The 16,846-nt window shown below is 30.6% G+C and overlaps 1 protein-coding gene across 2 annotated transcripts; it reads right to left on the bottom strand.

The window, feature by feature from the left end:
- Positions 1-8,644: 8,644 nt before the first annotated feature.
- On the bottom strand, positions 8,645-10,235 carry LOC21394542 (myb-related protein 306). Of its 2 annotated transcripts, none has more exons than XM_010106919.2 (3): positions 9,995-10,235; positions 9,632-9,761; positions 8,645-9,428 (listed from the first exon to the last, which is right to left on the bottom strand). In XM_010106919.2, exons 1-3 carry the CDS (start codon positions 10,125-10,127, stop codon positions 8,645-8,647), a joined length of 1,047 nt encoding a protein of 348 aa, XP_010105221.1. In that variant the 5' UTR covers positions 10,128-10,235. The 2 variants fall into 2 exon arrangements, with proteins under 2 accessions (XP_010105221.1, XP_024027126.1); XM_024171358.1 differs by having other exon boundaries at positions 9,639-9,761; positions 9,995-10,065.
- Between the last annotated feature and the right edge of the window lie 6,611 nt (positions 10,236-16,846).

Below are 16,846 nucleotides of genomic sequence, written 5' to 3'. Positions count from 1 at the left end.
TTTTTTTAAAATGTTGTAGGAATGATGTATCATTCTTTTTAAAATGCTATAGGAATGTTGTAGCATTCTTTTTTTTTAAATGCTGTAGGAATGCTGTAACATTTTTTTTTTAAAAACTTACTAATACGACATATGTTGCGAATTGCTTTCTTGATCAAATATTCAAATCTTAACATAGATGTTTATCAAAGGATATGGATATATATATATATACTTACTCTGTAAGTTTGCTTACTAACATCCATAATCTACAAAACCATTTAACATACAGTTTTCAAATCATAATTAGCAAAACTAGTTATAACGTAAAACTGATTGCGGAAATATTTACAAGCGGTATCCATTCCCATCTCCACCATTTGTCTGCCGCTCGTCATTGCCCTTCAAGAATTGCTGATAGGTTTCTTACCTATAACATGAACATATCTGATTAAGCTTTCGCTCAGCAAGTAAGAACTATCTTTCACAAAATAACTGTAAGTATACATGAATTAATATGCATGAGCTGATCATGCTTAATTATGATGTCTTATCATAGTCTTATTATCTTATCTTATCTTTCTTAATGATGGGCCTGAGTGCTCGTACCACTTACGTGCAATCATGAAGACGTGAAGGTTTGCAAGGTGCCTCACGACACTGTGATTATAACTAAACTGAATGCCTCCCTCTCAGAGGACATTACTATATTTTTTTCTTCTCCTTTGCGGAGCCTGAGTTACCTCCCTCTCAGAGGCTAGTACGGCACTCAACTGAGATTATTCTTATAAGTTCTTCTTGACTTATTAAGGTGTATGCAATATGACATATCATAGCATACTATAACATGGAATGTACTCAAACACATATAATTTGTGTGAAATGCTTAAGTGTATGCAGTATAACATAGCAAAGCATACATAACATTAAATGTACTCACACATAAAATTCGTGTGAAATGCTTAAGTGTATGCAGTATGACATAGCATAGCATGCATAACATTAAATGTACTCAAACACATATAATTCATGTGCACTGCTTAAGTGTATGCAGCATGATATATCATCACATACAATACTTAAAGCATAAACATGTATATATAACGTGTGTAACTTTTTCTTTAAAATCTATTCATACTGTAGGCAAGATTCCTACTTACCTGATTTCCAGAGCTGGAATCCACTTTTCGTCAAACAACCTACTTTCTTACTTGCTTACTTCTGAAAATGAACATCCACTGAGAGTGTGAGATTATCCGTCATTTGCTATTCTATTTTAGCAACTTATGAAGGAAATCTAGCCCTTTACTTAAGGTATGTATTCCTTTCCTTTACTGGAGGATAATTTACTAGAAGGATCAATTTATTAAATCATTAAAATCTTATTTTTCTTAATTGCCCTTAACATACTTATGTCTAGGTTGAAATCAATTATCCAATCTAGTAACTTATTCTCCATAATTTATCTTAGTGGACTTGTTCTATCACTAAGACCCAATTTAGCCTAGAGACTTAGTAACGGTATTCTAACTCTTAGATCGTTGATATTTAGACTTAAACGGCGTCTCTTGAATTAATGCGAGCATTGGACCCACCTCCAATCTTCGTAATTTTAAGGACCTACATATTGGGCTTGTAGGTACCCGTCGGGATGTTTTGCTAAAAAACTATTGAGTTCTTAAAAGAACCTATTTTTCTTAAAAACTTTCTTTACGAATATTTCTATTAAAACGAGGCTTAACACCATAGTATTTTATTGAAATCACATCTCGGGTTCTTTGATAACCTTTTGTTAAAAACCAACATTGTGTTAGTTTTGTTTAGTTAAAACTGTGCAGTTTCTGAAATCTGTATTTTTCTGCATCTTAGAGTCAGATTTCAAAAATCTGTTCTTCACGATAATTCTTTGTCTCCTCGAGATCTAAAATTATTGTTTTTAGAGAAAGCTGAAATTCAGCTTCTAAAGGCCTGGTTTTGGCTGAAAACAGTGGCTGCAGTTTTTTCCCGAAACTGTGTTAGACAGCCTGCACCGTTTTTGAAAAATGGCTTAAAACTTGCATTTCGAGTCAAAAATGAGTTTTGTCACAGTCACAGAAAAACGTTCAAAACATCGAGAACTATAAGTTTCAAGTTTTAAAACACTGAAAAATCTCGCTCTAGGATCCCCATTTTCGCGTTCAAAGTAACCAGAAAATTTTACCTCTAACCCCAAAATAGGCAAACTTAAACCAACAATAAACATACCACATAATGCTAATCAAACTAACCTCAAACTCACAAAACCAACTTAAAACTCACACACCCTTATTACAAACTTATTTCCTTGAGAATCACAAATTACATCAATGGATTCTCAAACTTAAACTTTGCTAGAAAAGAAAATAGAAGAGAAAGGTTTTAGAGTTTATACCCTTAAGGGAAGAAAATTCTTGGTTAGGCTCCTCCTAGAACACTTGATCACCTTCTTCTTCCTCTAAGGTTTGTTAATGTCTTGAAATTAGAAGAGTATAAGAAAACTTGAGAAGAATATTTCTAAATCTCAAACTTTACTAGAATATAAGAAAGAGAGGGTTTAGAGTTTATACCCTTGGAGAAATGCTTGACTAGGCTCCTCCTAGAACACTTTGATCCTCCTCCTTCTTCTTGATCTTAAGCTAGTATTTGTAGTTAAGGGAGTGGAAGAAAAATTAAAGAGAGAGCATAAGAGAGAGAGTTGGCGCTAGTTTTTGTTTGTAGGAAAATGAGAGAAGAATGAGCAAATAAGAGGAAAATGTTGCTTACACCAATGATCTAGTATTTATAGCCCTTTGCTTAATGCCCTCTTAGCTTTTAATCAAGCCTTTGTGTCTAACTTAATTAATCAAAACTTTGCTTAAAACACCTTAAGCTTGGCCGGTTTGGATGCTTCAAAAGAGAAGTGAGGTAAGCTTTCTTGTCAAATAGTTGATTTGATTCATCCCATCATGAAGTCTTCTAGCACACTCAACTAACCAAAATTTTTGCGACATGGCTGGCCAAGATGAGATAAAAGAGTGAAAAATATCATGATTTCTCTTCACCTTCCACCATCAAATCACCTATGTCATGATTTCTCTTTACCTTCCACCATCAAATCACATATGTCATGATTTCTCTTCACCTTCTACCATCAAATCACATCTCATACAACCAAATTTTAACCTACCCCTTGTACTTTTGTCTCATCTCTTAAGTTTCCCTTGAAATAGATAAAAATTATACTGATTGTAAGGAAATACTTAGCCGACGGGAAATTCTAGTTTCTGACGGTTCTTTTTCCACTGCTTATTTACAGTTCAATATTAATCCCCGACTACTTCGATGTCACATTAAATTCTTACTCGCGTAATATTTTGAACTGTTTCAAGTCTTGAAATTTATTCTAGACTAAACAAATTCTAAACTTAAATTTCTGCATTATATCTCGGGAATGACATTGTTTCTGACAGTGTCAACTCCCGAGCTCACATTGTACCCTTCTACTATAAGTATTTATCTTGTGACTTCAACCTAGCTGTCCGGAAATTAAGGATTTTCTCTTCTTTTAAAATGTCAGAGTGTTTTTTTATACGCTGCTAACATCATGTTGTGCTTGGAGATTCTTGGAATTAAGATTCTCAAACTACATATGTACTAATATTCTTCTGCCTTAAAGTACAGTGAGAATTTATCGATCGAATTTACTTGATCGTAAAACATGAACTTAGCATGAAATCTGCTACAGAATTTAGGAATACAGATGTTAATTTCATAAATCCTTCAGTCAGAAAATATAACATAGTATTTTCTAGGAAAATCCTTGGCTTAATTACATAAATTGTATTATTTAAAGTCTTGAATTTTCTTAGTCATTACACTATCTGACTCAAGAAAATCTTGTTTCAGGAACTACTGTTATTTTCTTTACTTCTAACATTTCAAGAACTACTGTCATTTGGTCGCATACCAAATTTTTCAGTTTTTCAGAACTAAAATATAACTGCTAAAATTTCTATTTTTTCACTGATATTGCACTATGCATAACTAATATTTATGAATTTCCTCTGAAGAAACATTCGTATTATAACTTTACACATTTCAAAAAATTTTGTCTCGTACATAAAGTTTCTACACAATATTCTCTCGATCATGTCAAAATTTTACTACTTACAATTCCGGAAAGAATTGCGATCAATGCCGGACTGTCCGGATTGGACCAAAAATTTCTCGGCCATTACAATATTAAATGGACGCATCATAGTTTAGAAGTAATTTATGTCTATAATTATGATAGTGCAATTCAAAGTTTATAGTGGAGTAACTCTTAGAATTAATAAAATTAATTAATTAAAGAGTTTAATTAATTATTAATTTTATTGGAGCTCAGAATTATAGGTCCATGAGTTCCCGCGTCATCCTTGTAATTCTACAAGATACTAAGGGCAAAATGGAAATTTTAGAATTATGAAATTTGAAATAAATATTAGACTTTTTTGTGGGAGTCTGACTACTATTTTATAAATAGGAGATTGTAGAAAATTATGAGACACAATTTTTGCTCTCTCCTCGGATTAGTGGCCGGTTTCTAGAGTGTGGGAAGGAAAAATTTTCTCTAAAAATTCAACTTCGTGCATGTGTTAGTGTTCGTGGAAACCTTGAGTATTTATTTGCTAATCATGTTTTGTTTCAAGTGTGCCCACACACACGTCTTTGTAGATTCAAGGAATTGACGAGAAAGATTCGGGTGTTCTAAACTAACTTGTAGCGAGGAATGTTCGAGGTCAAAGAATTTAAGAAATCGTCATAATCAGTCACTAGGTAAATAAATTAATTTGATTAATTTATTCGTAAATAAATTAATATAATCTATAAAGTATCTCAAAATTTTATGAGAATTTTTGTATACATAATTCGCTAAACACACGCTTCCGCATTTGAAATTGATTCGAAAACCAATAGATAGAACAACAGTTCAAATTTCAAATTGCAAATCATTCTCCAACAAGAAGATCCGCTAAGACTATAACAGGATTAATTCACGCCCAATGGGAAAAGCCCTAGCCTCCAAATACCATTCTATACGTTTTCCAAGATATCCAAAATACATTTTACAGAGGTAAAGACCAGTTTTCTTCAGTTTTCCTAGATTTTCTCTCCCTCTTTTTTTTTTTCAATTTCCCTCTTCTTTATCCAGAATATTTGAGGTGTTTGCTTAATTAAGAAAGGTGGCAGTAAAATAGAATATTAGGATTTTATTATAAATCTATTTTTATATTAAAGTTTGAGGTGGAATATGAATTTAGATTAGAATTGATGTAACTACCACGTATGTCTATGATATATGAAGAAAGAGTTATTAGGAGAATACAAACTTGACAGGTCACGCTTTATAGGCATGATTAGTAAGCTACTTAACATTTGTCTTAACTAAGGTTTAAGTTGTGTGTTATTGCTACGCCACGTACATTATTATGCTAAGCTATTATCTTGCAGCAAGTTCTATTAAAAAAATGGCACTTGAACATCTAGTTAAACTAGCCTAGGTTAGTCATCTGCTTTGTTGCCCATCATAAGACCTCACCAAGATTATATATATAAGAGACATAAGTTGATGTTTGATAAAAGGTTCTACAACAATGGAAAGGGAAAAAAAAATGTAAGACACAGAGAAAGAAAGAGAAAATGGAGAGAAAAGTATTTCTCTCTTGACCAGTTAGTTTGTAAGTATACCTTTCACTGTAATATTTAAACAGTATGTTTTAAGAATGATTTCAGTTTATATATTATGGTTGAATTGTTTTTATGAGATTTTGAAGTCTTTTCAGAGTATGATGTGAAATCTTGTGTTTATTATGAACTGAGAATGAGAATGACTGAATTTTTAAGAAGTAAGAGATTTTAAAATAGGAGTCACGTGAAAGAGGTTCTAATAACACAACACTAATGTTATACAAAGGGCCCTAAAAGTTAAAGAAAAGTATTTTAAAAGTGGAAATTAATAAATTTATGGTTTACTTACTGAGCTATTGCTTATGTAGTTCTTGTGATGCAGGTAAGTTCAATAATTGAAGTTCCTGTTAATTGAGAAAGAATGATCCAAAGTCTAATAACGAGTTAGGAGATCTTAGGAAACGAAATCTGTATATTAAGAATTATGTTCGAGGATTATATTTCTAATAGATATTATCTTTTTATTATGAACTATTAGTTTCATAAGTTAACGTTTCTCCCGAGTTTAGCGGTTCTTGAGCTACTAGTTTGGGAGGGGCGTTACATTCTCTCTTGATCTTCTTGCTCTTAGTATCATTGCCGAAGACCCTACAAAGGATATAGCTCTCATTAACGAGAGAACCTCTATAAAATTTCTAGTGAGTCAGTCTCTATTTATTTTTTCTATATTTATTTATTGTGATCCGACAATAACTTTGTGAATCGTCTAAATTTGGTCATTGATCTCGTATAAATTAATTATAAAATGTAACCTTCTACACATGTATGTATGAATATATATGTGTGGAGTTTTAATGGCTGCTTCATTACTTACCCATTATCATTATTTTAACCGAAATATATTAATCTGATGGTTGTAATAAATTTGATAGTTGATTAAAAAAAATTTAACTATTAATAAAATTGGTTTCTTATCACGCTGGGTTATTAAATTTCTAAACATAATAATTCATCATCGATAAAAACGTAACTATTAAAAATTGTTCATGTATACGTACAACTTTATAAAATTAAGTTATCTCAGGAAAAAAAAAAAAGAGAAGAAAAAAAAAGGTCAAAGAAAAAGAGAAAAAAAAAAAAGGTAACTTAGGAATTAAAGGCATGGAAAATAATTGCTTAAGTGGTCATAAATAGCCTTCTCTCTCTTTTTGCTTTTTCTTTCTTTCTTTTTTTCTTTTTTTTTTTTTCCCTCCCGTCTGTCGCGTTGGATGTGGGATGAGTTCATAAATGACGCACCTCATGTTCGGTTGTCCACCACGAATTACAGATTGTAATGGAGAAGCTGCATTCATTTTGCTGAAAAAGCCAAGACCCGCTTTTTTGCCATTTTAATTACTCCATGAAACTAATTAATGTTACGTCCCATTTTATTTTATTTTTAATTTTGGCAAATCTTTATTGCTATTATTATCACTCCTTTTTCCAGGAGACTATTAAATATTCCATTTATTAAAATTCAAAGTCTTCCTTTTTATTCATAGTTACACATAAGATGTAGCACTGATCTCATTTTCTATTTAATGCTTCTCAATTCTTGTTGAAGCAGTTACTATATATGGTTTTGGTCTAATTAATCTCAAAACTTTGGTTCAATTCTTTATAAATCAAATACTATGATGTTTCGAAATTTTGGTAGAAAAACAAAACAAAACTCCTGGATCAGAGCACGCCATAATGTAATTGGTGGAGTATCCTTTTAAAAAGGGCAAAGGAAGTAAGCAAAGTCAAAACCCCAAAATTTTGTTGTGTCTTGTGAAATTTGGTCTATACGTGTGTGCCTCTTTTTTTTTTTCTTTTTTTTTTTTTAATGCATGGTATGTGATAACCATTATAAGCCATGAGATGTCGCCGAAAGTTGAATAAGATCACATGTTTTCATCTCATAATTCTTCCAAAAAATAAAATAAAATAAAGAATAAAAAAATAAAAATAAAAAAGAAAGATCGAAAAGGCCCTTTTGCAGAGGCAAAGAAAACCCTTTAGCCTTATTTGGATGCAAGACTTTCGTGACGCTATCCCATTTTTCACTTGTATGGCTAATATTATTTCCCATCCCATATCCTTCCCCTTCTCCATTAAAATCTCATTGTAATTTCTTCAAGAAATCGGCAAAAGTTATTTCTAGACTAACTTAAAGAAAAAAACCAAACCGATTATCTTGATTATAACACACGTATCCATAAATATACATGTCTATATATGTGTGTGTGGGGCTACATATTGAATTCTCGCCGTAGGTTGCGTGAATAGTTACTATGTAACTTGAAGATATCAAATTAGGTTATTTAATTCTCTCAAAATTGTCATATACGCTAGGTTTTGCTTCTATACTTGAGCTAAGATACATCTTTTTTTTTTCTTTTTTTTTTTTTCCTCAATGTTCAGAATCACACAACATGTTAATTTTCTCTAGATGATATGATGTTTTCTTGCTCTACTAATATTATCGACTCCTCATCTGTAAATTATTCTCTCATCGTTGGAGTAAATTTATAGTAAGATTTACGTACTAAAATCTTATTTTAATCCCTTTATAAAAACTCTTAATTTTAATAAATTGATGAACTCCGTTAGCCAACAACAAAAGAACCAAAAACTAATAAACTCATGAATTCCTCGACAATAACTAAAGATTAACTAACAGTAAGCTTGATTAGATGAAATAATCCATTCATAGGATGGTTACAATTATCAGCATTAAAGAGATCTCAACACTTCTCGAAATCCCCAACAAAACCGAGAAAAGATTATTAAAACCCTTAAAAAAAAAAAAAAGCGAACAAACACGACTTCCTTGTCCCATAATATTTTACCTCTGGTTTTCTAAAAAGAAACTCATGTTACCCTCTTGAAACGTATAGCTCAAACTAGGTAAGGGAAAAATAAGATGACGATATATATATATATATATATATATATATATATAACTAATCAAATGTTAAAACATTGGAGACAATTCCATCATCTCCTCTACTTGACCAGCCGTAGCACCAATAGTACTCTCATCCAAGAGCCATTTCTCAAGAAACGACAATGGAGGATTACTAGCGCCGCTCTCAGATCTTTGCTTAATACTATTCTTCTCCATCACAACATGAACCTTGATCATGTCTTCATTATCCACAGCAGAAACCTTATAAGAAGTAGATTCGCAAGTTGACCTGTCGCACGACGAAACAACATTGTTCGTGTTCGGATCGAACGACATGATCGACTCAAACTCGTCGTGAGAGACGAGATCGCCCCCCTCTGCTGCCTCCTCAACTTTCATCCCGCTGCCACCGCCGCTTGGAAGAGTGCCGTTGCCATCATTCTCAAACACTTTTATTGTGATATTGTGGTCACTAATGCTAGTAGTACTAATACTTTTATTAGGTTTTGGAGAAGATCTCATCCAACCTTCTAAGAGGCGCGAGATGTTTTCAGTGCTGGAGGCATATGTAGATGGAGGAGAAGAAGAGGAGGAATTCTGTAGGCTGAGATGATTATCAGAAGAGCCATGGCTGGTGACATAATCAGCTAAGCTTCTTCTATCACTGAAAGTAGTACCAGAACTCCTGTTTGATACCAACTGGCCAGTGGTTGAGTCAGATGGGATATTATTGTTGTGAGGATCGAAAACTGATTGGAATTTCTTGAGCTTCTTCTTCAGATGTGTGTTCCAATAATTCTTTATATCATTATCTGTTCTTTGTGGGAGGTAGGAAGCTATGGCTGCCCATCTGTAATTTAGATAAAAAAAACAAACAATAATAAAATTTCATATAAATAGAAAATTGTAAATGATAGGAGAAATTTGTCTAGCTAAAGCTTTTTGTTATAAATTATTTTGTAAGGGGAATTTTTTTTCCAACTTCATTGTAAGAAAAGAGAGAGAGAACCAAAAAAAAAAAAAAAAATCATGAGATGTTTGAAGAAGATTTACTTGTTACCCAATAAAGCTTGCAAATGAATTATCATTCCTTCTTCGTGAGGTGTGAAGTTTCCTCTCTTGATTCCTGGCCTCAGGTAGTTTGTCCATCTGAGCCTGCAACTCTTGCTGCATCTCAACAACCCTTTTTTTTTTATGGTTGATGACAATTATTTCACATGATTAAGAAAATTATCAAATCATTAGACTCAACCAAAACTAAATACAGAGAAATCAAGTCAACACATGTGGAATTTAATTCCAAATACGCAAAAAAGCAAGATGTAATAATTTCATGCATAAAAACTAGAAATTTGGGATCTGACATTAAAATTAAAGCCCTTTTTTTTTTTTTTTGCATACAGAAGTAAATTGTACCAGTGTTGGTGGGAACTGATCTCCAATTTCCAGGACCATGTTCTTGGATGTAAGAAACAAGGATGATGTCTTCTTCAGGGGTCCATGGACCTTTCTTGATGCCAACTTTGTCACAGCAAGGGGGCCTTCCCATGGTTTAATATATGTTTTGATCACCCCCTTTTTTTCCTCAGACAAAAACACTTTTCAGTTTCTTAGTTTTCTCTGCTCTGCCTGTGCTTTTCTATGGACCTTTCAAACAGTACTGTCATGTATATATGTGAGATCTTATATATACATGGGTGACTTGAGAGGAGGGAAAGGACAGTCTTTTTTTCTTTTTTTTCTTTTTTTTTTTTCCCTCTTCACAGAACGCCAATGAGTTTGATCTACCCTTGCTGAGTCATTTATTGTACTCCCTTTTGTTTTTGCTTTTTCTATTAATTGATTAGTTTGAACTGGTTTATTTTATTAATTTAAATTTAAATTTTAAATTTTATTATAGTAAAAAGATTTTAAAAATAATTATATTTTATTTTTTGATTATAAAAAAAAATTTACATAAAATTATATGTCAACTCAAATTAAAAATTTAGAGTCTATTTAGTTGGAAGATTCATTCTCTAATTCGAATTATGATTCATAATTTACTATAATATTTTCTCTTATAAAAAACACATATAAATTAAAAATAATTTTAATTTTATAATTTTAATCCATAAATTAAACAAAATTAACAAATTAAACGGACGTTTAAACTTTTCAATAATACCGTCAATCTAGAGAAACCAAAGTCAGATGTGCGAAGTTGAGTATCTTCTGTTCATGTCTTTCCTAGCTGGGGTCACGTGTCACACCACGTAGCTCGAACCAAAGATAGGAACTTCACACTCAGTAGTCTTTAGGATTATTCTTTTGGAGTGTAACTTAATGTAATTTTTAAGTTAAATTTGAGTTATAACTTAAGTTAAAGTTGTAATTTGAATAAAGTTGAGTAAAGTTAAATAAAATTGAAACTTAAAAGAACGTGAACTTAAATAAAGTTGTAACTTGAGTTTAAACTTTTTCTGAGTTTTGTTGTAAAAAAACAACCCCTTTATTACTCTCTCTCTCTCTCTCCCCGTTGCTTTTAAACCTACATACTCTTAATAAATACCTTTTAAAAATATATGAATCATTATTTTTATTTTTTATTTTTAATTTCTAATTTTTTAATTAAATAATATTTATTAAAAATAAAAAAATTTAAATTTAAATTCATACTCCAATAATTAAGTGGCTTTATATGATGCATGTAAAAGTGACCCCATTTCTTATTTAATGTACTGACATTTTTTTAATTACTTGTTGGATACGAAGCACGTGCGTAAGTATTATGGAAAATCTAATAGCGAGTTAGAATTTTTATTATGAGTTAATTACTGTTTAATTTGTTTAACAATAAAAAATTTATTTTATTAGAGAAGTTATTTTAATAGTACATATTAGAGAAAAATTATTTTAATGAGATATATTTAAATATTGTTTTTTGTTGAACAAATAGATGTGTCAAAATGAATATTATATATTATGTGGGGAGATTGAGAGAGGGGTCAAAATTAGAGAAGAAATTAAATAAATAGCCAATATTTAAGATAAGTAAATAAATACGCCAATAGAATATAAATCTGAATTTACAACCAGCTAAAGTTTTAAAAATATCCTTTTGATAAATCAATTTACTTGGATTTACTGTGCATTCCAAGATTTGTCATTTGAGTTGGTACGGTTCTTGAAAAAATGATGTTAACTTGATATATCCTAAATTTATCAACTATATCTAAGATTTACCATTAGAATTTGTATTGTTCTTTTTCAAGTGATTCTAACTTAGTAAATCTTAAATTTACATAAGGTAAATTTAGGATTTACCACTAGAGTTTGTACAGTTCTTGAAAAAGTGATCCTAACGTGATAAAATTGACTATATATCTAGAATTTATAATTAGAATTTGTAATATTCTTTTTCAAGTGATTCTAACTTGCTAGATCTTGCTAATCCTAAATTTACCTAGATTTACCGTGTACATCCAGGATTTACCATTAGAGTTTGTACGGTTCATGAAAAAGTAATCCTAACTTGGTAAATCCTGAATTTATCATATATATCTAGGATTTACATGAGAAGTTTTACTATTCTTCTCAAGTGATCCTAACTCGGTAAATTTAGAATTTACCATGTATATTTAGGATTTAACAATAGAGTGTACGGTTCTTAAAAAAGTTATCCTATCGTAGTAAATCCTGGATTTACCATTAAAATTTGTATTGTTCTTTTTTAAGTGATTCTAACTTAATAAATCTTGGTAAATCCTGAATTTACCTAGATTTACTGGGTATATTTATAATTTACTATTAGAATTTGTATGGTTCTTAAAAAAGTGAAGCGAATTTGGTAATCCAGAATTTACTCAGTATATCGAGAATTTACCATTAGAATTTGTACTGTTCTTTTTTAAGTGAGTCTAACTTGATAAATCTTAGATTCGTTGTGTATATCTAGAAGTTGCCATTATAATTTATGTCTAACTTCATAAATCCTATATTTATCAAGTATATGTAAGGTCCAAAAAATTCAAAAGTCTAAATCTCACGATTTACGGTAATGAATTTTCCTCATTGAAGACTAGTTTAAAAACTCGTTGAATTGAAAGGCTTTTTATTATGAGTACTAACTAGATTTATATTTGTACAATGACCTGTTTCTTGAGTAGAATGACATAATACTCTGAATTTTAATAGCACATGCGATTAATTAAATTAATTATTCAATGTCTTAAAATTGAGGTAATTACTTTAATAATTTCAGTGTAGGTTAGAAAATGACTTTTAAGAATATCTCAGTTGGAAGATCTGAAATGAGAATCATGTAAAAATAATTGATTTCATCGTATAATGTCTACCAATAAGTAAAGTCTAGATCAATGATGATCAATTATCAAAGTCATGATATAAACATGATGATAAGAATTTTAAGTCATACAGACTGTTGTAAGTTTAAGAATTTACGATGTCCTATATGCCCACATACAATATTTTGTATTTCCTAAGTAATTATTCTAAGCCCATGAAATAATATAATTATAAGAAAAATACTGACGGGATCTACGGGCCCGTTTAGTTCATTGATTCAAGTTTTTAATTCGAGTTGAGATATAATTTTATGTGATAGCTTTTTACTGTAAAAAAAAATTAGATGTGATTGTTTCTGAAAGCTTTTTACTGTAGCAAAACTCAAATTTTACACTCGAATCAGTGAAATGAACGGGGCCTACAAATCCCATAGGTGGCTCAAAACAGATGTTAGAATTTAGTCGGATAATAGATTAAAGAATTGAGATTATAAAATCATGAAGAAAAGAAAGGGTGAATTAAATAAGTTCAATGGGAAGGATTGATTTTAAGTGTATAGAGAATGCAATATAGGATGAAATAAAATATTGAGTCACGTTAGTACAGGTTAAGCTGCTAATTTAAAAAAAGAAAAAAGAAGAGGAATTTTAATTACACCTGATTACCATTAGCTTGAATTAGGTATGGTTAGAACTCAATTGGAGAATATTTAGTCCTTGAGCATATTACTGAGATGTCACAATTTAAGGTTTAGAATTGTTAATAAAAAAATTTTAAATGTTTCTAGTAAAAAAGATTTAGGGCATGTTTGGAATTCGTTTTAAAATGATTTTATTTTTTGTATGAAAATAGAAATGAAAACGTTTTCAATTTCAGACATAAATCATTTTTGAAAATGCGTTTGTAATTTTATCAAGAGATTGTTTCATTATAAAAAATTCATTAATGTCTCTCTCTCTCTCTCTCTCTCTCTTTGCTCGAGAGAGAAGAGAACAAAAATAAAAAATGAAAAATAACTAAAAGTCATTTTTCATTTCTCTCTTATTTTGTACTAAACCAAAAAATCATTTTCATTTTTGTTTTTTATCTTTATTACGCCAAACGTCATTTTGAAAACGTTTTTATTTTTTCTTTCTCAAAAAACGTGAAAAACAAAAATGAGATTAATTCCAAACACGGCCTTAAACTCTTTATGTACCATTGATGGATTTTTGAATAATGAGAACTGAGAAAAATGATTTTAGGTATGTTCTATGTGAGTTCAATAAGGGAAAAAAGGGAAGAAAAGAGAAGCTTTACTTGCTAGTTTAATAGTTCAGGTTTTAAAACTAACAACAGACTACTTATTCAAGAAAAGTAATTCTAAGAAGATAAAATAAAATTTTAAGATTGTCCCTGCATTTGGAAAATACAATCTAATGTTATAAGGATCGACTACAAATTGTGAGAGATTAAAATGTAAAAACTTCGGATATAGAGTTGACTGTATGGATTTAACATTTTAGACCAAAATTGAGAAATTATGGAAGGTATGGAAGGATTTAGAAATAATAAGCAGAGGTTTAATAAGGTGTCGATATGTTGAAGGAAGGATTGTTAGTAGGAGAAAGATCAAGGTGGTTGTTGTTGTTGTTTTCCGGAACGATTTCAAGTGCAGAAGTGTAGAAATTCGGATCGAGTCTGAATAAAAATTTTCATAAAACTTTTAAGAACGCTATAAAATATATTAATTTATAACGAATAAATTAATCTAATAAATTTAGAACAGGAATTATACCTAGCGATCAACTATGATGATATCTTAATTTCTTTGACCACAAACAATCCTAGTGCTCCGGTTCCTCAGATCACCGAGATTTCTTCGTTAATTCCTTAATGTTGGAAAAATATGGCAAAAGTTACGCAGCAGAATTTTAAACATTTTTAATTAAACAAAAACAAAGTCGAATCATGTTCATAATGCTATATATCATATATACAAAAGAGCTAAATCAGAGCTTTAGGAGACGAACATTTGAATCCCGAACATTTAATAGCATCAACCAACTGGTCTTCTCCACTATTTTCTTTTCCACGACTGGAGTGCGAGTAGGTACACGTCGTTCAATCTCCTACTCGGTATCTTGATCTCTATCAAACCACAAGAAAGCCAAAGGAAAAACGTGTTGGTTTCTAAAACAATTTCAGATGCGGAAGCGTTTGTCTAGCAGATCGTGTATAATAAAAATGTTCATAAAACTTTTGAAACGCTCTATAGGATATATTAATCTGTACATAAATAAATTAATCTAATTAATTTATTTACCTAACGAACGATTATGTCGATAACTTGAGTTCTTCTTTGACCACGAACAATCCTCGCTCCAAGCTTTCTAAAAAAACCTGAATCTTCCTCGTTTAGTCCTTGATATCTGCAAGACCTAGAGTGTGGGCTCTAATTTAAAATTATAGAATTGATCACCCACTAATTTTTTCTTCCACCAATATCAACACATGTATGAGGTGGAACCGGAAATGGAAGAACTTTTCTTCTCTTTTTCTCTCTGGTTACATAGCTGTCACTAGAATGTTATACACTGTCAAACAGAATATTACATGCCCAAAACAGCTATATTACACGCCTATCTCATAGGGGAAGGGAGAAAAATTGTGTTCTATTATCTCCTATTGATAGAATCCTAGGAGAGCTAATTCCTTTATCTTAAAGTCAAAGCAATAGAGAATTGATTATCACTTTATTTATCATTTCCATTACATGAGTCTCTTATTATATGTGAGCATGCAATTATGATCATGTCACAAAATAATTAATAACATATACATTAAAAGAGGCAATATAACATATCCATCATGTTCATCTTCATTTGTGCCGCAAAGTATATTATTAAAATATTGTAAAGGGCATACATTGCATCATATCATAGAGAAAAGATGTATATAAAGCAAACAACATTACAAACATTTCCTTTGAATACATATTCATTGTGTTTATCATGCATGTCACAAGATATAACCATTTATAATTTACCTTGTAAGACTTACTTTACATTATTTTCATTGTTCATCATCATTTATGTCACAGAGGTATATTTGTAAAAATACTGTAAGGGTATACATTGCATCATATCACAGAGAATCTATGCAACACAATTAGGCAAGCAATTTCTCAAACATGACATTTTAAAACAATTCATGCTGTAGGTGAGGTTTGTACTTACCTAGGCATCTGCACTTAGCGATTCCCCACAGCAACCCTTTTCTCGTGACATAGTGATTCTGTATTCAATTTAATACCGACAATCGACAATCAATTCATCATCGAGGATTTATGATTTATTATGTTTAGGTCTTGGAAACTTGGTCTCTTAATCCTTCTTTGAGGTTTAACCTCCTTAATCATCATTTCCCTAATCCTTTCCTTACATCTTGGATTAACTAATAAGTTTAAATTACTTAGTTAATGGCTTAGTTTGGTAATGCTGTGGATTTTAGAAAAATTACTTTTAGCTATGCTGAAGGAAGAAGCAGCTATTAGAAGAAGCAGCTGAGTATTTGGTAAATTATAATTATAATAGCTATGCTGGTTCTAAAATCAGTGTAATAGCGTTTGGTCAATTTTGAGGTTGAATTGCTGTGGGTATGTAAAATGACCAAAATAGACATGGTATGAAATTTAAATATATATAATTACTTTTGATATTTAGAAATACTTGTTTAACTTTAAAAAAAACATAATACTATGGGTGCGTTTGGAATTGGTTCTAAAACGTTTTTATTTTCTGTACGAAAATGAAAATGAAAATGTTTTTAGTTTCATTTTTGAATTATTTTTAAAAATGCGTTTGGTAGTTTTATTTAGAGATTGATTTCAGTTTTAAAAAAAAACTGAAACTGCGTTTAGTGGTTTAATTTTTGAAAATATGTAATAATATATTAAATAATAATATATTAAATAAATAATATTATTAAATATATTAAATA

The sequence above is a fragment of the Morus notabilis genome, unplaced genomic scaffold (genome assembly GCF_000414095.1).
Source record: "Morus notabilis unplaced genomic scaffold, ASM41409v2 Scaffold542, whole genome shotgun sequence".
Classification (NCBI taxonomy): Eukaryota; Viridiplantae; Streptophyta; class Magnoliopsida; order Rosales; family Moraceae; genus Morus; species Morus notabilis.
The sequence above is the reverse complement of the archived record's forward strand: the minus strand, read 5'-3'. Positions and strand labels throughout refer to the sequence as shown.

What these genes read in the sequence shown, in the direction of transcription:
- LOC21394542 (XM_010106919.2), bottom strand. Translation starts at nt 10,127, where the DNA reads ATGGGAAGGCCCCCTTGCTGTGACAAAGTTGGCATCAAGAAAGGTCCA. An exon ending in ATCAGTTCCCACCAACACTG is followed by an intron (nt 9,762 to 9,994) that starts GTACAATTTACT and finishes TAAAAAAAAAAG; the next exon opens with GGTTGTTGAGATGCAGCAAG. An exon ending in CAAGCTTTATTGGGTAACAA is followed by an intron (nt 9,429 to 9,631) that starts GTAAATCTTCTT and finishes TCTAAATTACAG; the next exon opens with ATGGGCAGCCATAGCTTCCT.